This window comes from Narcine bancroftii, chromosome 7 (assembly GCF_036971445.1).
Source record: "Narcine bancroftii isolate sNarBan1 chromosome 7, sNarBan1.hap1, whole genome shotgun sequence".
Classification (NCBI taxonomy): domain Eukaryota; kingdom Metazoa; phylum Chordata; class Chondrichthyes; order Torpediniformes; family Narcinidae; genus Narcine; species Narcine bancroftii.
Window position 1 is genome coordinate 25,874,518 of NC_091475.1, and position 23,084 is coordinate 25,897,601.

Consider the following 23,084-nt stretch of genomic DNA (forward strand, 5'->3'; position numbering starts at 1 on the left):
CTCCCCTTCCCCACCTCACGTGCCCAGGCTCCTCCCGCTCGATGGTCGGCGCGCGGATCATACTCACGTGTTCCACGAGCTGGGAGTTGGTGAGTGACCCCTGATTCCACCGCGGTGACCGGCAGCATCCCGGGGTGAGGGGAAAGTCACTGACGGGTTCAGCGGCGGGAGGCACCCCTGGGTGGCGGGAAAGTCAGCGACGAACCGAGAGGTACGAGGCTCATCGGGGTTGCGGGAAGGCCAGCGACGTGCCGATTGGCGGGAGGCACCCCTGGGTAACGTGGAGAGGGGAAAGTGGGTGGGAGGATGAGGAAAGTGTGGGGTGAGAGAGGGGATGGGGGGATGGGGAGGGTGGATGAGGAGAGAGGGTGGGTGGGATGAGATGGGGAGAGGGAGGGGAGGGAACAGTCGGGGAGGGGTGATAGAGGTGTTGGGGAGAGGATGGTGGGAGTGGTGGAGGGGATGGAGTGGTGTTGGGAGGTGCTGTTGGGGCTAGGTGAGGGGCCGATGGGAAGGAGGGAGTGTTGGGGGAAGGGGGTGGGCCAGTGGGGTGGTGGGAGGGGGCAGTGGGGGCAGTGGGGGGAGGACTAATATGACAAATGGGATGGCACCCGTTCCCCGTGCAGAGATGCAATCAGTACAATGTACAAATGCACCAAATTATCTACATGTGCAGCCAAACAGATACATTGACTAAAATGCTCCATGTGTAAAGCTAAGAAAGAGATCATTAAAAGGATAGATTAGAAAAATATTCATAGTCACAGTCAATGCAAGACAAAGACAAAAGTGATGTTTCACTTTGGTGGTCCGAGTGTAGCTTATGGGTAGAGTAGTACAAAGAGGTTCAACGGATCTGGTAGCAGTTCGATTAAAAACTGTATGTGAACCTTGAGGTGCTGGAGTTTGGGTCTCTGTACCTTCTGAATGAAGGTAGCAGCGAAATGAGGTTGTAACTGGGATGATGGGGGAACTTAGATGATGGATGCCTTAATGGGGCAGAGTTCCACTTGCGAATGGAAACTATGCTGGGGAGCATAGCTTTTGGATTCAAATTTATTTTCACATTATACTGAGTTCAGTGAGAAGGGTTCATTTCTCTGAAACGTAGAACAGTGCCAGCCCATGCTGTTGTTCTGGACTAAATAAACTTTTTTCCATGATCGATCTAAACCTTTCCTCCAATACAGCCCATTATCCTCCATTCTTTTACATTCATGTGCCAATGTGAATCTTTTAAATATCCCTATTATACCAGTCCTGCTATGCATTCCAGGAACCTGCCACTCTGTATATCTGGCATCTCCCCTGAACTTACCTCCATTATCTTTAAACAGATGTCCTCTGGTATTGGCCATTTGTGCATTGGAAAAAGGGTGCTGGCTGTCCACCCTATCTATGCCTCTCATAATGAGCTTTCAACCCCTAAGGAAGTGTTTCAGAAGCCTGTGGGAAAAGATGAGTTTGTTAAAGTTCGAAAGAGAGATCTGGAAAGGCTAACTACGGAGATAATGCAAATCAAAGACTTCCTGCCCAAGATACTTAATGGAGAATTGTTGGAGAGTTTTCATCAATTGGAAATTGCTGAAAAAAGTGAGTGTTTCTATTACATGCATATCTCCTATCATATCCCAATCAATAATGCTTCCAGCTATGTTCCCAGCATCGATGCCTGTGTACACCGCTGGTCACAGGATTCCAATCACCAATGCTTTCTCTGCCTTCCATCACCAAGAGGGTGATGAGAGTGAAATGAGCTCCCAGTGGATGCAGGTTCAATTTCAATGTTTAAGAGAAGTTGGGATGGGTACATGGATGGGAGGGGTATGGAGAGCTATGTTCTTGGTGTACGTCGATGAGACAAGGGAGAATAATAGTTTAGCTCAGACTAGATGGGCTAATGCTGTTTCTGGGTTGTTGTGATCCGTGGTTCTATCTTGACAAAAATGTTATTAAAGACTTTCAAATTCATTGTTCTGAATGTATTTTGCTACCTGTTTTAAAAATGCTGTCAAATTGGTCAGACAGGATTATTTATCCAAGTGTAGAGTAATCCTGTCCCTCAGAATTTTTTTCCAATAACTTCCAGACTACTGACACTGTATCTTTGGGCCTTTAAAGAACAAAGGAAAACTTTCTGTGTTTATTTTTTGTGTACATAACAATAAATGGAAGTTTGGTTCATCACCTTAACCATGTAGTTCTCTGGGTAATCCCTTCTTGAATAAAGATACCACGTTTGCTGGTGAAGATTTAAAAATCTGTCATATTATTGAAATGGCCATTTGGCCAACCACACCCATGCTAACCAATGGGCACCCATCTGTGTTAATCTCAGTATCTGTCCTGCAGCCCTCCCTCTTTACCTGAGTGACTCAACTGCTCATCTGAACACTTGTTAATTGCTGTCAGTGACATTGCTTTCACTGCTGTCTCAGGCTGACGTGATCTTGGTTTAATTTCTCACCTGACACCCAATAATGAAGGGGTGGGGGTAGGGCCATGAGGGTGGGAAGAGAAGAGTTCCCTGTGTTTCATGAACTTTTCATAACCACTTTAAGCTTCATTAAAGATGTGCTTTTGAATATTAGTCACGTAAGATTTGAGATTGCCCTGATGTGGCCAGACTTCGATGAGGGACAATCTCATTGTTTTCAGGATGGCTAGTTGACCTGCTTCTATATCCAGTTTTGGTGTAAAACACAAATTATGATTGCTCTTTGCACATACTATTTCTGCATTGCAGCTTTGGAGAAAAGAGAACATGAGAATGAACAGCTCCGATTGGATTGTGATCATTTTAAGGCAAGGCTAAAAACCACACAGGAAGACTGTCAAAAGGAACGCGAGGTGAACATTCATTAACTAATGATGTCTTGCCCCTTCTCCTTGGATCTGGCCTTATCACATACAGGTGTGATGTTTTATGGGCTTTGAAGCTGGTCCCTGGAATTCCAAATGACAGGTGGAACTTGCAGTCTTATTGTGACTGAAGAAGTGCTGCCCAATGTTTGAGAAGACAGAAAAAGAAGTGCCATGAAATATACCTCAGTTAGAGGTGGTGGGGGGGGGGTGGGAAATGGTTACATAGGAAAGTAGATGCATTTCAGTGGAGCCTTCGGTGTTGTCTGGGGAAGAGTGTGGATCAGGGCCAAGGCCTTTCAGCACTCCTCCGTGGGGTGTTGTGCAGAGTGGCCCTGTGGAGTTTAAACTGCCCATATAACAATCATAGGTGGTGGATGTCTGAATATCCAAGGTCCAGATCCAAGATTGTGGTGCCCATATTTTGCAACCTAGACCTCGAGGACTGTGGGATCTGGAAAAGCAACAGAGCACCCCAGGACACTTCCTGGTGAGAAGGAAAGTGAAAGGATGCTAGGGAGTAGGAAATGGTTGGTACTAGTTAGTGTAATGCTTTACCTTAAACTCCCCAATCAAATCTGGTTCATTGCACTACACCAAATATAGCATTGCCTTTTCTGTGGTGAGCTTGACCACAAGCTACTGTAAAAAACCATCTCCTAGGGATTCTACAAAGTCCTTTTGGAATCTAGCACCAGCATGCTTTTCACAGTCTGCCTTCTCAAACTCTAGCACAGACTGGAAGGGCTGTGCTGTAATCCTGTTGTTCTTTGCACCCTACATCTTGGCTACTATTTGGAAGCCTGTATATGAATCCCATCAGGGTGTTTTGACCATGGCAGTTCATTTGATCTTCTTTTCAGCCACAACTCCATTATGCCCACAATTTCTAATTGCACTTTAATCTCATCCACTTACCTTATTCTATATTCACCATCCTTTTCACATTTGTGTCTGTATTGCCTGAGGGTAAATCTTATCTCTTTCTAAATGTTCTGTATTTGCTTCTGAAGGAGAAATTGGCAACAAGGGTGCTGTTGAATGAAGCAAGGCAGCAACTGTTGCAGCAAGCAGAATACTGCACTGAAATGGGCGCTGCAGTCTGCACTCTCCTCTGGAGCGTCTCCAGTAATGAGGAGTCGGTTAAATTTATTCTTGGAGGCGTAAGTTGCATTCTTACTCTCTGTGGCTAGTGATTTTCTATTTTTAATGATGATTGGTCCTCTTTTTAATTGCAGGGTTGGGTTGAGAACCAAGATAAAACAATGCAGTTTTAAAATCAGTGGATTTAAGTTGATATGAGCCCACTTGTAGATGCTCTGTCTACCCAGCAGAGAAAAACTTTCCAACACATAAATGTGGAGCCTGGCCTTGTTTAAAATTCTAGGGCACAGAAATGCTGGAGAAACTCAACGCCTTGCGACGTTGAGTCCCTCTAGCATTGAAGAAGGTCTCGGGCCCAAAATGTCAGTAATATATCTTTACCTCCTATACATGCTATGAGACCTGCTGCGTTCCTCCAGCATTTGTGTATTTACTACAATCAGAGTGACTGTAGACTATTGTGTTTCACTCCTTAAAAATCTAGGAGGCTGCTGATCTGTTTACACCTCTGATTATGTTGGCATAGTTAGTAAGTTTGTGAATGACACCAAAACTGGTTGGGCAGTGGACAGTGAGGAAGCTTATCTGAGATTCACCATTGCTTGTGCTAAAATATTACCACCCCTCAATGCAAAAAGCTTGCATGCCCATGTGAAAGACTCGCTACTCTGTGTGTGAAAATTCACCACCTCTCTATGTGAAATTCATCATCCTCGTGTTAAAAAGACACCCTTAGTGTGAAAAATCTACATACCTAGTGTGGAAAAATTTGCACCTTGTGAAAAATTTATACCCCTTTGGGAAAACTACATCCACGAGTGCAAATAAATCACTGCTGCGTGAATTCACCATGCTGTATGAAAAATTAACCACTTTCTATATGGAAAACAGAAAAATTCCCCAATCTCTCACAATTTTGAAATGCCAAATAAAAACCTCATCTCTGCGGATCATACTACGTCTGGTTGCACAACCAGCCTCTGGCTTGGTTGGTTAAGCAAACCCTCATTTGGAAATCCTGAGCCTTTTGTTAAGGATAACTAACTGGGTTTGGGCCAGTACTTAGATTTCACATTGTCACTATTCAACACACATGATTAAAGTGGCATTTCAGATGGAGTTAACAAGCCCATGTACCTGTGATTGAACTGTTCACTTTCATGTGAAGAGACAGAGAGTGAAAGCTTTGTTTTGCCTGCTGTCCAGGCAAGTCAACCCACATCTATGGATCACAGGTAGAGCAAAATGAAACAAAAGTGCAGAATATAGTATGTCTTCTTTATGATTAAGACTGCAATTTCAAGCCATTTAATTAAGTAATTTCCTTAATATGTGTGACTGATGGACGGAACTGTGCTATTTAGACAGCATTATTTGGATTTTTGAATTTAACCATGAACTGGGCCTTTCCTGAATTTTCTTCAAAAATAACACTGTTGGCCTGAATAAAAAGAGAATTCAAGGCATACTCAGTAGGTCAGGTGGCATTCACATTTCTGGATGATGACCTTTCATCGGAACCCATCAGCTGCTTTGCATGGTTTGTTGGTAAATGAGGGAAAGAAAGAATTTGGAGACTAGATTGTTTTGTAAATCCTTTGGACAATTGAGACGATGTTTCTCCACGTCCGAGGAACAAGTACAGAGTGGGGAGAGCCTTGCTTGTGATTGACAGTGGCAGGTTGGGAAAATTCTGTGCTTTATAGACCATTACAGGCCCTTTGGCCCGTGCGTGATATTATGCTGACCTATATAAACCTATTTGAAAACTAAATCTTCCTTACATCATACCCGTACTCTTCAGGGAAATGACAAAGGGGATAGACATAATGGACAGTAAGAATCTTTTCCCATTGGAGGGGGTTGAGAACCAGATGGGTATAAAAATATAGGGAAAATAATTAAGAGTGCCATGAGGAAAATATTTCTATGCAGTATCTGGTTGGAACCAGCAGATGTGGTGGGGGCAGTTGCCACTGTGCCCTCAAAGAGGAAATTGGATAAATATATATTGGCTACATTGGAGAAGGAATAAACTTTAAGGCTATAAAAATCAGATAAATGGAATCTTTTCTTAGGGCAGGTGAGTCTCGAACGACAGGGTATAGGTGTAAGATGAGGGCTAAAGATTTAAAGGGAACTTGAGAGCTAACACCTTAACACAGAAAGTGATGGGTATGTGGAATGAGCTGTCAAAGGCAGTAGTAGAGACAAATACAATGTTTAAAAGACATTCAGACAGGAGAGAGCAAGAGAGTTACAAGCCAAATGCAGACAAATGGGACTGGTACAGGATCAGCAGGAAGAATGTGGGCCAAAAGTCTTTTTCTGTGCTGTAGGATCCTTGTTTCTGTAAGAAGCATTATCTAACAATCAATAATTGAATGCACTACATAGACTAGTCATCGAGGATGGATCACAGAAATTCATTTCTATACTTTTGGCATCTTCCTTAGGCTCATTGTTGAACTCAGTGAAGTAGTTCTGAGCCCTTAAGCATTATAATATATTTGTCTTTTATATATGTTAAATGTTGTGGTTGTGAAAATTAGTTTTTTTTAAAAATAGAATAAAGCAGAAAAATTTTTCAGTATTGTGGGACAGACGATAGAAAGTTTTGTGAGATCGCTGGATGGATGTGTCAAGGAAGAACAGGAACTGGATTCAGATGAAAACCAGTTTGTTCTGGCATTGGCAGGAATTGTAACAAGTAAGTCTTATGTTCTTGGTTACAGTAAATGTTTTTTCTCTATACAACATTTTTAATTATTTTGCTAATTTCTTAATTCTCTATTAGCCATCAAACTATAGAACTCTACAGAACAGAAACAGGCACTTTGGCCTATCCACTCTGTGATAAATTAACATTAGTGTGATTTGCTAACAAAATTCTGATTGAACACCTTGAAGCAGGGACCATAAAGGATGATGCTCACTGCTGTGGACAATTCCTTTCATTTAGGCTGTGTTTTTGCCAAAAATGTGATCTAGTGCTTGATCTTTGACAACACATCAACATAGGCACCCATAATTTTGAAGATTCTTTGACTTAATGAACCAATTTTTGGGATCAACATTTTGCAATTGCTGTTCATTTTCAACATTCATAACAATGCCTTGGACAGATGCAGCAGATATATTATAGCCTGACTGTACTCATCTTCCATGCCATTTAAAAATCCTGCCATTCCCCATTGAGGCCAAAGTCTACAATGTGATTAGTGGGAAGAGTTAGCGATGGATCATTGTCATACATTTTCAACTTCTATATCCCTGATACCGAAGGAAGATGCAGGTTTTTTTTAAACCTTGTGTGTTGATCTATTTATGCTGCATATGAGGTATTTTTGGTTAATTACAGATGTGGCAGCGGTAGCCTGTGGCCGGGAGTTTTTGATTAATTCATCGCAAATCCTACTGGAAACACTTTTGCAGCTCCTGGCAGAAATGAAGACTGGTGTATGCACAAAGCTCAAAGTGTGAGTTTTCCAGAAAAGCAAATATTGTGGTTTTCAGGAATTTACTTCCCAAGCAGTCAAGGAAACCCTTCCACCGTATAAGGTCTCCTTCACTCTCTGAATGTTAGTCATGCTTCATTGTGGATGAGCTGATTTATGATAGACCAGAGTTACAGAATGTTATTGAGGGCATGGTAGCTGGGTGACACAATTGTCTAGCCTGCCATTCACCAGCTTCTTGCTCTTCAGGAATGGCTTCACTTTGTGTTACCAAAGCCTCACTGATCTCTGCCAACGCCCCTCAGAGTTTGGTCTGCTGGTCTTATTGGTCATTCCAATCATGAACTGTCTATCAGCATTAAAGTTCCACCACTCCCACCCCCTTCCCCAAATAAACTTTTCAAGTTAAGGTTTGATCAAAGGAAATATACAAAAGTGCTGGAGAAACTCAGCAGGTCTTGCAGAGTCCATTGGAGGAAAAGGTATATAACTAATGTTTAGGGCTGAGCCCTTTATCAAGGTGTGAACAAAAAGCAATCAGTCACCTGAATTAAAGTGCTGGGGGGAGGAGAGAAGAAATGGCATGGGAGGCACGTAGGCCAATAGCAAAGAGGCCACACGTGGACATGGGTAAGAGGGCAGGAGAGAAAAGCTGAGAATTGATCATGGGAGGGGTAGTTCTGTAAATGCAAAGTTAGAGGAAGGAGACAGAGGGACAGTTTTTTTGAATTACCAATTAGTGATAATTCTCCTGTGCCCACAGGAAAAAGATCAGGGTTGTATGTGATGTCATGTATGTACTCTGACAAGTAATCTGAAAGAGAGACGGACGCAAGGGGTGGGTATCTGGAGGAAAGGAGACAGGGATAGGGAAAGAGAGAGATAGGAGAGTGGAAGTCCTCACAGAAACTGGAGGTTGATGTTAATGCTACCTAGTCGGAGGGTGCCCAGACAGAATATGAGGTGTTCTCCAATTTGCGTGCGGTTTCAACAGTTTGGCAGTGCATGAGGCTATGGACAGACATAAGGACATGAGAATGGGGTGGGGAATTGAAAGGGATGGCCTCTGGGAAATTCATATTATTATACCAGAAAGAGTGAAGGTGCTCAACAAAGTGATCTCTCAGTCTGCATCCAGTTTCTCCAATGTAGAGAAGGCCACAATGGGAGCACAGAGTAGATGACCCCTGAAGATTCACAAGTGAAGTGTTGCTTCACTTGGAAGGGCTGTTTGGGACCCAGAATGATGGTGATCGAGGAGATGTGGGTGCAAGTATTAGCATTTCTTGTGGTCACAGGGGTAGGTACTTGATTGGAAAGGATGAGCGGATAAGGGAGTCACAAAGGGAGTGGTCCCTGTGGAAGGTGGAAAGGGGAGGAGAGGGGAAAATGTGTCAGATGATGGGATCACACTGTAAGTGATGGAAATTGTGGAGACTGGTGAGGTGGTAGTTAAGGACAAGGGGAATCCTGTCCTTGTGGCGCCTGGGGAAAGAAAGAGCCAGGGCAGACATGAGGGAAATGGAGGAGAAGACATGGGTGAGAACCAAGATTTTGGTAGTGGAGGTAAAGCCCCGTTTTGTGGAAGAAGGGGGATTCTCTAGTGATCTCAATAGAAACCTCATTCTGGGAGCAGAAATGACAGCGGTACTGAGAGAAGGGATTTGAATCCTTAGAGGGGACAGAGTGTGAAGAGGTCCAACCCTAGTAAATCATAACTGAATGCTGAAAACTACCAAAATTCAAAGTTATTTTTCCTTCATGATTAGGAAGTGAATACAGTCCTGGCCCTGATGTCACTTAATAGTGAATGTATCTGCCAGGAACAGAGCCAGCATCAATGAGTTCTCTGGTTGGAATGTTTTGTGCTACTGAACTCAGTGCTGGGGGCTAAATTTAGTGCAATTTCTCTACATGCTTTGGATAAAGGTATTACTGTTAAATTTGCTGATGACATATACTCATTAGTAGAAAAGTAAATCGTGGTAAAGGCCTAAGATGGCTATAAACAGGTGTAATTATGCGAATGTAACCTCTCATCCCATGAATTTAGCAGGTGAACCTCCTTTGTACTGCCTCCAATGGCACTCTGTCCTTTTTGTTTGTAAGGGGGCCAGAGCACTTTGGGAATCTTTCAGGAATCACAAAAGTTGAGAATGGATACAGAAGACTGGAAAATTGCAAATTTTCACTCATTCCACTCTTGAAGCAGGGAGAGAGGCAAAAGACAGGGAATTATAGGCTGAACTTCAATGGCTGACAAGATTCTAAAGTCCATTATTAAGGATGAGTTTGTGGGGCTCTTGAAAGCACAAAGTAAAATGGACAGACATCAGCATGGTTTTCTCATGGGAAATCTTGCCTAACAAATCTGTTGGATTCCTTGAGGAAGTAACAAGCAGGCTAGACAAAGAAGAATCACTGGATGTTGTTTACTTGGATTTTTAAGGCCTTTGGCAAAGTGCTACAAATGAGGCTATGAAGCAAGATGGGAGCCCATTACAAAAAAGCTACCAGCATGGATCGAAAAGAACAGGCGGTACTGCCAGAGCTGCTGTAACAGCAGCTCTGTTGCTGGTGCAGACCTGTGGAGATTGGAGACAAAGCGCTATTCTGCAGGTTTCATCCACCCGTTCTAATGCCAGCAGCTCTGTGAAGGCTTTAAACAGACTGTTAAAGGTGTTTTTATTTTAAATCACGGGGTCTGTCCCCAATGGCACCTTTGCTCGGCAGTGGCCACGAAGGGTTGCAGACTCCAAGGGAGCAGCAGACCAGCGCAGGGCATCAATAAGGGGGGAAAAGAGAAGCAGAGGAGATGACCCTACTGGACAGTGATTAGGGCAGAGGACCAGTGATGGGCTAACCGGCTGAAGAACCCACACAAACTGTGGGGTGTTGGCAACTAGCTCCTGGGAACTAGGTATCAGAACTTGGATTCAAGAGGGTGCTGAGGGCAAGAAAGGCCTCAGGTGCTGAAGGCTTCCTGATTGTATAAGAGGTTTAGATCTGGGGCTCGTGTTGTCACAGATTGAACAAGAAACGATGCGACTGCAGGAGCGCTGGAGTTCAGTACCTTGAAGTTGGCTTCACTAGTAGATTAAAAAGTGGTGGCCAAAAAGACTTGCACGTGCCTTTCATCAGTCAGAGTATTGAATAGAGAGGTTTGGAGGTCATGTTGCAGTTGTAAAAGATATTGGTGAGGCCCCATTTGGAGTATTATGTTCATCTTTGGTCACTATGCTACAGGGAAGATGTTGTCAAGCTGGAGGGGCAGAGAAGATAGACAAGGATATTGCCAGGACCCGGGGTAGGGGGACAGGGGAGAGGACCTGAGCTATAGGAGAGGTTAAGCAGGCTGGGACTTTATTCCTTAATGCACAGGAGAATAAGGGGTGATCTCATTAAGAGGATAGATTGGAATAATAGGAATAGATTGGGTGAATGCAGAGAGTCTTACCCAGAGTAGGGAATCAGTAACCAGAGGACATAGGTTCAAGGTGAGAGATGAGAGATTTAACAGGGACCTGAGGGGTAATATTTTTACCTAGAGGATGGAGAGTATATGGAACAGGCTGCTAGAGGAATTGGTTGAGGCAGGCACAATACACAAATGTACTAGAGAAATTCAGCAGGTCACACACCTCAAAAGATAAGCCCTTCATCAGGAAAGCAGGTTGAGGCAGGTATCAAAATGTTTAAGAAAAAAATTGGAGGGATATATGAATAGGTATTTTTGGAGGGGTATAAACTAAATGCAGGCAGGTAGGATATTTTGGTTAGTGTGGGTAAATTTGGCCAAAGAGTCTTTCCATGCTACGTGCTTCTATGGTCTTGTAGCCTTCTAGAGCTGAGCAGTGCTTCCAGTGGGCCTCTCATCACCCTGAACATTTGAACAAAACCTCCTTATTCTTAAGCTCCCGTTGCTTTGCAATAAAGGCCAACCTGCTGTTTGCCTTTCTAACTAATTTGTTGGACCTCTTAGCTAACCTTTTGTGATTTGTTCACTGGAACTCCTGATCCCACTAAACTTTGTGCACATATAGTCTCTCTCCATTTGCCTTTTACAATGTTTAGATTATTCATTAATTGTGGCATCAAATAAAAATGTTCCTGTGTATGTTGAGATCACTCTTGAGACACAAGCTGCCACCAAGAAAGATCACGTATCCTTGAAAATGGTTCTAAGTACCTCGACATATAAGGGAAAGCTGATTACTCATCATTTATTGGAATAATGATCAGAAAGATAAGGGCAGTAGTCTGACCCATTCCCTCCACTAGTGATATAATCATCCTCATTCTGTCAGGATCCCAGCAACATTGCTGTCCCCAGAAATGATCTCTCTGAAGGAAGTTGGGATAGGTTAATTGGCTTTGGTGGTAGTTTCAGTACTGCCTACGAATTGGGCAGTTACTAAAACTACTGAAAATTTCATTGATTAAGTCTGCAGACAATGCTTTAATAATGGGAATATTGTGTTCTCTTCTAGACTAATGTTGATGTGTTTGTACAATGTAAGCATTAATCGGAAAGGCTTACAGTACCTCAGTGAGAGCCCAGGATTTATCCCTTTATTGGCCTGCCTTTTAGAAGGTACGTTTTAGATGTGTCAGTAACAGCACCATGCACCTCGCTTGTGTTTAATATCAGTTAGCAATGTGACATTGCCCTGACATCATGATTGGAACTCAAGAGATTGCTGATAGGTTGCCAGTGAGCCTCTATAAAGCAACAGAAAGCTTCAAAAGTACAAATGATGCAGAGAAGTCTTTCTACTTTTACAACAAAGCAAATGTGAAACAGGAAGTAAAGATGTTCTACAGCCGGGAAACAGAAAAAAAATTTCTGCAGTGTCTTTCAAAGCATGGAGTGACAAGGTTAAGGCACAATCAATAACCACAAGCAGACTCAAAGGAAGTGATTAATGGCTTTAATAACCTGAAACGGCAGGTATTCATAGATGAATACTCACATATTGGGGAATCTTAAGGGAGGAGTTACAGGGTTGGAGGTGGGTCAGCCTGTAGAGTATGGTAATGTCATGCATGTAATACTGTGTTCTACCCCATTCACCCCTTTTTTAAATAATTTTTTTTATTTTTCACACTGTGAACCATATCAAACAAAATATATACAAACGTTTCTCATTAAATATACACAGTGGCATTTTCTCCCCTTTGTCCCCCTACCCTCCCTCCCCCTTCCCACCCCCTCCAAAACCAAAAAATATTCAACGTATAAAATACAATAAAACCATGAAACAATGTCTTCACACAATGAAAAATAATCAGGAAAAATGCGTCATCTGTTTTTACACACTGAATCAAATCATTTTGTCTTCTTATCATTTTAGGGGATGGAGGTCCGAGGCATGCTCTCTCTGTTATGTTCCATGTATGGTCCCCAAATTTGTTCAAACAATGTGACTTTATTTTTTAAATTATATGTTATTTTTTCCAATGGAATGCATTTATTCATTTCCATGTACCATTGCTGTATTCTCAAGTTCTCTTCCATTTTCCAAGTTAACATTATACATTATTTTGCTACTGCTAAGGCTTTCATAATGAATCATTTTTGCGCTTTATCCAATTTGAGGCCTAATTCATTACTTATGTTACTTAAAAGAAGGATTTCTGGATTTTTTGGTATGTTGTTTTTTGTGATTTTATTTAATGTCCGATTTAGATCTTCCCAAAACGTATTCACTTTTGTACATGCCCAAATTGTATATACTGTTGTTCTCATTTCCTTCTTACAGCAAAAACATCTGATAATGTTGGATCCAATTCTTTTAATTTTTGAGGAGTGATATGTAACCTGTGTAACCAATTATACTGTATCAAGTGTAACCTTGTGTTTATTGTTAACTAATATGGCTACACCTCTAGCTTTTGAATTATATGATGTTGCCACTACGTATCCTACCCAGTTTCTCTTTAATTTGTTATGTTCCACTTCAGTTAGATGTGTTTCCTGCACAAATGCTTTACCTATTTCTTATTTTATCAGTAAATTTAATAGCCTCTTCCTTTTAATTTGGTTATGTATTCCATTAATGTTTATGGTCATATAGTTCAACGTGGCCATCTTATATCTTGTTTACACCTCTTTTCAACTTCCTCACCACCTCCATTCCTCTTTTTTCCCATTTTCATCTCTCAGCTTTCTCTTTTTAAACTCAATGTATGACAACGCATTTAAAACACAAAATACTCCAACAATTCCCATACCCAATATTACCTTTATATATACTTTATCACCTTTCTTCATTCTTATTGCATCTCTTCATCTCTCCTTCTGTCCTGCAAACGCTCTGCGAATTCTTGTGCTTCCTCCAGATCCGAGAACAGTCTGTTTTGCTCCCCGGGTATAAATATTTTAAGCACGGCTTAAATTTTGCTGTATTCAACTCTTTCCTCTTCTTTAAGAGTTCAAAACTGATGTCTGGGTAAAAAAAATATTTTTTGGCCCTTGTATTCCAATGGTTTATTATCTTCTCTAACTTTATTCCTTGCCCGCTCCAGTATATTTTCTCTTGTCGTATATCTCAAAAATTTCACTAAGATGGATCTTGGTTTTTGATGTGTCTGCGGTTTCAGAGCTAGTGCTCTGTGTGCCCTTTCTATTTCCATTTCTTCCTACATTTCTGTCATTCCCAGGACCTTTGGGGTCCATTCTTTTATAAATTCCTTCATGTCTGTGCCTTCTTCACCCTCCTTCAGGCCCACTATTTTTTATGTTGTTTCGCCTACTATAATTTTCCAACATATCAATTTTCTGAGATAATAACTCTTGTGCTTCTTTAATTTTTTTGTCACTTTCTTCCAATTTTCCTCTTAAGTCATTTACTTCCATTTCTACAGCTGTTTCTCATTCTTCTACATTTTCTACTTTTTTCCCTATTTCTGTCATGACCCGTTCTAAACTTTGCATTTTATCTTCTGTTCTTTTCATTTTTCTTTTAATTGCACTAAATTCTAATGACAACCATTCTTTTAATGCTCTCATTTGTTCTTCAAAAAAGGCTTTATCTATATTCTGTCCATCTGTTTTACCTTTTATTTCTCTGTGAAGATCTTGGTTTTCTTCCTCTTCTTCTGTTACTGTACTTGTGTTTGTGTCTTCTCTTCTTTGTATCTGTGTCTCTTCTGATTCTCCTGATGAGTTGCTTGTATCACTTTGTCGGGCCTCTTCTTGCTGGCCCTCTTATTGTTGATCCTCCCTTCCTGTGCTACTCATCTGTCGGGTCTCCTGCTGCTGCTCCTCTTGCTGTTCACCCCATCGACTTTCTTCCTTGCCTGGTTCCTCACTCCCTCTCCTGCCGCCTTCCTCATCTTCCAGCTGAGAGTCCTGGTGTCGGGCATCCCTCAGCTGGTTGCGCCGTCGTTGCCCGTTCCTCAGTGTTTCCTTTTACCTTTGATTGGGCAGTTGCACACATTTGTTTGGCTCAGAGAGCCATTTTTGCAGTCCACTGGTCGGGGGGTCACAATTCCGCGGGGCCGGCACCAACCTTGGAGTTCGGGCGCTCTTTGCCACCACATAAGGCCTTCTTTCTTTTCCGGTGACTTTTCTTCTTTTTTTCCCCTATTGTTTTTACTTTTTCCTTCCTGGGTGCCATCTTCTTTCTCTTTTCTGCAACTTTATCTTCTATTTCTTATGCTTTATATTTGTTAAGCTTTGTCTTTTCTTGATTTTTTTTCTGGAGAGGGCTGGTTTTACCCTACCAACCACTACTCTATCACGTGACTTCTCCACATTAACCCCTTTTTAGATAAAATCCGGTGGGTAAAGTGCGACAGAGTCCATCATTACAGTTTACAGATCCAGCTGGTGCAGTGGCTTTTTCCACCACTGTGATCACCACAGGGTCGGTTGCATAGTTGACGGCCCCTGCAGGACGGTGACCTATATAGTGGGCTGAATGTCCTGGGGCTGAACTGTTATTCCAAACTGATTCAGGGGGTGGAGATTCAGTTAGTGGTTGTAGGAGGAGGCCTGGGGGGTGGTGGGTTCGATAACTTGTTTGTGGGCAAGATACAAGGGACCAGCTGGTTGACGATGGGGGCTCCAGTATGCACCTCCACTGACGAGGCTCCTGGGTGAACTAGGTCCTGGATGGATAGCGTGTCTTTCCGCCCATCCTGGTTCTGCATCTGGGCATGTTGGGGGTTTGCATGCAGGAGGTGCGCTTCCTTGACCAGCGGATCTGACATGATTCCTAACATGCCTGTGGAGTAGCTCCGGCCCTGAAGATGTCAGCCAGACCAGCAGCATGGTTCCTGATGCCAACCTCCTGGGGAAGGAGAACAGTTTTTTATGTTTGTAGCTGTATACACCAGGTTCCTGGTGGCAAGTAATGGTCCCGTAAGGACCTCTTACCACTGGGAGACGGGCATCCCTTTTGACTGAGGAGCAAGAGGATTGCCCTCCAAATTGTGCCGTTCTCCCTTTCCACCTGCCCATTCTCACGGGGGTTGTAGCTAGTGGTCTTGCTTGTGGCTATGTCCTTGGTCAGGAAATATTGGCTCAACTCCTCACTCATGAATGAGGACCCATGATCACTATGAATGTAACTGAGGTATCCAAACAAGATGAAGAGGTTGCAGAGGGCTTTAATGACCATGGACGTGGTCATATCCGGACATAGCATAGCAAATGGGAAGTTTGAGTACTCATCTATGACATTAATGAAGTCCATATTCCAATTTGTGGAGGGAATGGGAACCTTGAAGTCCATACTGAGATGTTCTAGGGGTGAGTGGCCTTGATCAGTTGGGCCTTCTCCAGCCAGTAGAAATGCGGCTTGCATTCCACACAGACCGAACAGTTACGAGTCAGTTCCCTGATATCCTCAACTGAATAGGGGAGGTTGTTAGCACTCAAAAAGTGATAGAGTCTAGTGACCCCGGGGTGACATGGACTATTGAGGAGGGATCGGAGGCAATCTGCCTGCGCCCTGGCGCAGGTTCCCTGGGACAGGGCATCGGGTGGCTCATTGAGCTTCTGAGGCCAGTACAAGATCTCGTAATTATAGTGGATAGTTCAATTCTTCAACTCTTGATCTTGTCATTTTTTTTTAATCTTCCTCTGCTGTTTATTATTAAACATAACTGACAGCTCTCTGGTCCATTCGCAAGGTAAACGGACTGCTGGCCAAATAGTTCCTCCTCATCAAATTCAGTTTGTGAATGTCACCTTGTCAGTAGCAGGAAGTGTATAACGGTTACATGGAAATCCGACTCCCAGCTAAGTATCACACGATGGAATATGGAAATACAGTGTTGCATTCCCCTGGAGAAAATCACTTACAATTTACTGAAGAGATATGACACATACGCTGAAGCATGGCAACCGTATCTGAGGCACATAGTGGACTAATATAATTCACATTCCCTCCCCAAAAAAAGAGAAAAGAAACATTCCGTCCCAGCAGGTAAAGGATTAAGGGTATGAAATGGGGAATGCGGTGCAGATGATATTTTTTTTCCCCTACCTGTTTTTATTTTATATCTGAAGTCTGCTAGCTTCGAGGAGAATTTTGTTGGTATTTAGGTGGTTTTTGTTTTTTTTTAAATTTTTTATTTTTCACACCATAAACCACATTGACCAAGATACATACATTTTCAAATATACACAGTGTCATTTTCTCCCCCCCCTCCTCCCATCCCACCCTCCCTACCTCCCCCCCATTCATTTAAAGTACAGAATCTAAGATACATTAAACCAGTCAAATAATGTTGTCATTCAATAAAAATAAACAAGAAATTCCACTGAGTCAATTCTTTTCATTTCCTTCTCCTTTCGTTGTTTTAGGTGGTAGATGTCCCCGGTAGGTTTTCTCTATTGTGTTTCATGTATGGCTCCCATATTTGTTCAAATGTTGTAATATTATTTCTTAAATTATATGTTATTTTTCTAATGGAATACATTTATTCATTTCTATATACCATTGTTGTATTCTCAAGTTATCTTCTAATTTCCAAGTTGACATAATACATTTTTTTGCTACGGCTAGAGCTATCATAACAAATCTTTTTTGTGCACCATCCAAATCAAGTCCAAATTCTTTGTTTTTTATGTTACTTGGGAGGAAGATCTCTGGGTTTTTTGGTATATTGTTTTCTGTAATTTTATTTAATATCTGGTTTAGATCTTCCCAAAATTTTTCCACTTTCTCACATGTCCAGATTGCATGAATTGTTGTTCCCACTTCTTTTTTACAATGAAAACATCTGTCAGATACTGTTGGGTCCCATTTATTTAACTTTTGAGGTGTAATGTATAGCTTGTGTATCCAGTTATTATTGTATCATACGTAACCTCGTGTTTATTGTATTTCTCATAGTTCCAGAGCATAACTTCTCCCATGTTTCCTTCTTTATCTTTATGTTTAAATCTTATTCCCATTTTTTAGTTTTACCATTTGTTTCCTCATTCTCCTTTTCTTGCAGTTTAATGTACATATTTGTTATAAATTTTTTGATTATCATTGTATCTGTAATCACATATTCAAAATTACTTCCCTCTGGTAACCTCAGACTGCTTCCCAATTTGTCCTTCAAGTAGGATCTCAGTTGGTAGTATGCCAACACTGTATCTTGAGTTATGTTATATTTATCCTTCATTTGTTCAAAGGATAGTAATTTATTACTTGAAAAACAATTTTCTATTCTTTTGATCCCTTTTTTCTCCCATTCTCTAAAGGAAAGGTTATCTATTGTAAAAGGGATTAACTGATTTTGCGTCAGTATTAGTTTTGGTAATTGGTAATTTGTTTTATTCCTTTCTACATGAATCTTCTTCCAAATATTGAGCAGATGATATAATACTGGAGAACTCCTACGTTGTACCAATTTTTCATCCCATTTATATAATATATGTTCAGATATCTTCTCCCCTATTTTATCTAGTTCTAATCTAGTCCAATCTGGCTTTTCCCTTGTTTGATAAAAATCTGACAGGTATCTTAATTGTGCGGCTCTATAATAATTTTTAAAGTTTGGCGGTTGTAAGCCTCCTTGTTCATACCATTCTGTTAATTTATCTAGTGCTATCCTCGGTTTCCCCCCTTTCCATAAAAATTTCCTTATTATTTTCTTTAACACCTTGAAGAATTTCTCTGTCAAGTGTATTGGCAATGCCTGAAATAGGTATTGTATCCTTGGGAAAATGTTCATTTTAATACAGTTTATCCTTCCTATTAGTGTTAGTGGTAAATCTTTCCAATGCTCTAAATCGTCCTGTAATTTTTTCATTAGTGGATAATAATTGAGTTTATATAGATGGCCGAGGTTTTTATTTATTTGTATACCTAGGTATCTTATTGCTTGCATTTGCCATCTAAATGGTGATTCCTTCTTAAATTTTGAGAAATCCGCATTATTCATTGGCATTGCTTCACTTTTATTTACGTTGATCTTGTAACCCGACACTTCTCCATATTCCTTCAATTTCTTATGTAATTCTTTTATTGATAATTCTGGTTCTGTTAAGTATACTATAACATCATCTGCAAATAAACTGATTTTATATTCCTTGTCTTTTATATTTATCCCTTTTATTTTATTTTCTGTTCTTATCAATTCTGCTAGTGGTTCTATAGCTAACGCGAACAATAAGGGTGATAGTGGGTATCCCTGCCTTGTTGATCTGCTTAAATTAAATTGCTTTGATATATATCCATTTACTGTCACTTTCGTCAATGGCCCCTTATATAATGCTTTAATCCAATTAATATACTTCTCTGGTAAACTGAATTTTTGCAATACTTTGAATAAATAATTCCATTCTACTCTGTCAAAGGCCTTCTCTGCGTCTAAAGCAACTGCTACTGTTGGCGCTTTACTCCCTTCTACTGCATGAATTAAGTTAATAAATTTACAAATATTGTCTGTTGTCTGTCTTTTTTTAATAAATCCAGTTTGGTCTAGATTTACCATTTTTGGTACTTATTCTGCTAATCTGTTTGATAATAGTTTACCTATTATCTTATAATCTGTGTTAAGTAATGATATTGGTCTATATGACGCTGGTGCGAGTGGATCTTTCCCTGTCTTTGGTATTACTGTAATTATTGCTGTTTTGCATGAATCTGGTAAGCTTTGTGTTTTGTCAATCTGGTTGATTACTTCCAGGAGGGGAGGAATTAATAAATCTTTAAATGTTTTATAGAATTCTATTGGGAATCCATCCTCTCCTGGTGTTTTATTATTTGGTAGTTTTTTTTATTATCTCTTGTATTTCTACTATTTCAAATGGTTCTGTTAATTTATTTTGTTCCTCTATATGTAGTTTTGGTAGTTCAATTTTAGTTAAAAATTCATATATTTTGTCTTCTTTCCCTTCGTTTTCAGTTTGGTATAATTGACCTTTGTATTCCAGTGGCTTTTTGTCTTCTCTTATTTTCTTCATTGCTTTCTCCAATATATTTTCTCTTGTTGTATATCTTAAGAATTTTACTAAAATGGATCTTGGTTTTTGCTGCGGTTGTGGTTTCGGGGCTAGTGTTCTATGTGCCCTCTTTATTTCCATTTTTCCTGTAATTCTGGTCTTCCTAGGACCCTAGGGATCCAATCTTTTATAAATTCTCTCATATTCTTGCCTTCTTAATCTTCCTTAAGGCCCACTATCTTTATATTATTTCTTCTATTATAGTTTTTCATTATATCTATCTTCTGAGCTAACAGCTCATGTGCCTCTTTAACTTTTTTATTAGATTCTTCTAATTTCTCTTTTAAGTCCTCTACTTCCATTTCTACGATTATTTCTCATTCTTCCACATTATCCACTCTTTTTCCTATCTCTGATATGACCATTTCTATTTTATTCATTTTTTCTTCTGCACTCTTAATTCTTCTTTTTATCTCATTAAATTCTTGTAATTGCCATTCTTTCACTGATTCCATATATTCTTTAAAAAAAATATATCCATTGTCCTGCCTTTCCCTTCTTCTTCCATTTCTCTATGTTCTTCTTCTTCTTCTTCCTCTGGGTTGGCCATCTGTTGTTTCCTTGTTTTCTTTTTGCTCTCTTCTTTCTTGTTTTCATTGTTTTCTGTGTTCTCTTCCTGTTGTTGTGTTGCAGCTGTCACTCTCAGCTGTGGAGATCGACTCCTCAGCTGTTCCCCCCTCCCGTCAGTGTGTTTTTTTTCATGCGCATCGCATGAAGTGCGGTTGCGCACTTTTACTCGGCTCCGCGAGCCATTTTTGTAGTCCCGAGCTCGGGACTTCCACCGACCTTAGGGAGCGGGCTTCTCTCTCCGCGGCGGGCCTCCTCAGACAGGTAAGGCCTTCACCTTCTTCTTCCGACATTCTTTCTTCTTCTCTTCTTCCCGTTGCTTTCAACTTTTCTCTCTTCGCTGCCATTTTCTTCTCACCTTTACTTTTACTTTGTTTTAATTTTTATTCTTGTACCTTTGTATTTTGTGTGGTTTTTTTTCAACTTTTCCGGAGAGGGCTGGAATTCCCTGACCTGCCACTACTCCATCATGTGACTCCCCCTCTAGGTGGTTTTTGTATGTTTGTATTTTTATATTTTGGTATTTGTATAATCTAAGGGATAGAGAGTGGAGGGTGAAAGGAGGGGAAAATAAGGACTGTAAATCATACTGCATGGAAAGAATGTAATATTTTGTTTATTGGATTTGAATCAGTCTTTGGAAAATCAAAAATAAAATATTCCAATAGTGCCTCCAGTGGCGCACAGCTTCCACTATGGCCTGGCTTCCTCCTTGGTGCCTGAGTTCGGGGCCCTAGAGCAGTGGTTCTCAACCTTTTTCTTTCCACTCACATACCACTTTAAGTGATCCCTGTGCCATTGGTGTTCTGTGATTAGTAAGGGATTGCTTAAGGTGGTGTGTGAGTGGGAAGGGAATGTAGAGAATAAACTGCTATAGTCCCCATTGTTACTGAAATATTTTGCTTGAGAAAAATTGACTTGGCCTATTTCCTTTGGAGTTATGAAATCATGTACATAATGAGTCAATTAGGTACAATTAAAACAGTGGTTTTCAAACTTTTTCTTTCCACCCACGTACCACCTTAAGCAATCCCTTACTAATCACAGAGCACCTATGGTATAGGGAATACTTAAAGTGTTATGTGAGTGGAAAGAAAAAAGTTGAGAACCACTGCTTTAATATCAGGATCAGATTGAATCATTTCTGTAAGTGATTCTATCGCTAAGATAGAACAGGTGGAAATGGACATCCTTGTCTACTAGATCTGGTTAACGGAAGCGGTGCTGAAACCTGCCCATTTGTTATTACTTTAGCTTTAGGTTCATTATATAAGGCTCTAACCCCATTAACAATTACCTGTCCCATCCCAAAACTTTCAAACACCTTAAACAAAAGTCCCATTCTAATCTATCAAATGCTTTTTCTGCATCTAAAGCCACTGCCACACTTAGATCTCCCCTCTTTTCTCCCAGATGTATTATATAAAGTAATCTAGTTACATTATCCACAGATTGTCTCTTTTTACAAATCCTGTGTGATCCACATTTATCAACTTTGAGACTCCATCCTCTTAACTTAAACTGTGCCCTCTTGTTTTGATACCCTTATCTTGAGGGGAAAAAAAAGATTCTGAACCTCTATCAGGTCAGAGCTCGGCCTGCTTTGTCCAAAGGGAAACAAACTCAGGTTATCTAGTCCCTTCTTTCTGGCATTGAGCCTCTGTGGCCTTCACTGCAGTGGATTTGAGGACAAGGGTGAAGTTGTCTTTCTGCTGCTAGTCGAGACCTTGGTGAAATCCCCTTTGAAGTTCCGTATACTGTTCATACCAAGAAAATGATCCTGTCAAGGAGGATGCTACCAGATAGTGTATGAATGTGATATACTTGCGCAAATAGAAATTTGCCAAGCTGGACAATCCTCCAGGTTGATTCCTGGGTTAGCAGGATTAGAATATGAGAAGAGTTGTGTCAGTTTCGCTGACATTCATAAAAGTATAGAAGAACAGGGAAGGCATCTCATGAATGTACAAGATTGGACAAACTAAACATCTGGAGGAAACTCCCAGAGGCTGAAGTGCTCGAAGCCAGGGTCACAGCTTCAGGGATGTCATTCTGAGTCAAGGTCAGGAGCAATGCCTTCACCCGGTGAGATGAACCTGTGGAATTCTCTCCCAAAGAGCAGCAGAGACCAAGTCATTAAACACATACATTTCTGAATGCTAACAGGTTTGAGAGCTCAGGAAAAATATGGGGATCAAATATGCTGAACTGTTAGGTTTGCTGTGGTCGTATTGAATGGTGCAGCAGGTCTGAAGGGCAGACCTGGTTTCTATTTTCTGGTTCCTATTCCACACTCCTTCCTGCTTGATGTCTAGAGATTAACAATGGTTAAATGAGAGGATTCAAAGGTGTTTATTTGAAGATGTGTAGAGTTGCACAATTAGTGTAACATTTAATATGATGCTATTACAGCGCCATCAACTTGGGCTTGAATCTGGCACTCTGTAAGAAGTTTGTACGTTCTCCTCATGACCTGCATGGGTTTTCCCCAGGTGCTCCAGTTTCTTCTATTCTGGGTAAATTTGGGTGTAATTGTGTGTCACTGGTTTAAATGGCTGGAATCGGCTTCTACGATGCTGTAAATAAATAACAAAAAAAAGTTCTACTAATGTGGGCGTTTCTGGCTCATGTCTGCTCCA

At 40.9% G+C, this 23,084-nt stretch overlaps 1 protein-coding gene across 4 annotated transcripts in view; it reads left to right on the forward strand.

Annotated features, from left to right (window-relative positions):
- Positions 1-23,084, forward strand: part of hsf2bp (heat shock transcription factor 2 binding protein) — a 27,534-nt gene continuing 4,450 nt past the window's right edge. The window contains exons 1-8 of one of the 4 annotated variants that reach the window (XM_069889184.1): positions 1-89; positions 1,338-1,593; positions 2,747-2,850; positions 3,876-4,025; positions 6,535-6,676; positions 7,328-7,445; positions 11,915-12,018; positions 12,779-13,431. In XM_069889184.1, the coding sequence (XP_069745285.1) occupies positions 42-89; positions 1,338-1,593; positions 2,747-2,850; positions 3,876-4,025; positions 6,535-6,676; positions 7,328-7,445; positions 11,915-12,018; positions 12,779-12,864 (1,008 nt within the window). In that variant the 5' untranslated portion in view covers positions 1-41 and the 3' untranslated portion in view covers positions 12,865-13,431. The other 3 variants (XM_069889182.1, XM_069889183.1, XM_069889185.1) reach the window with 3 other exon arrangements.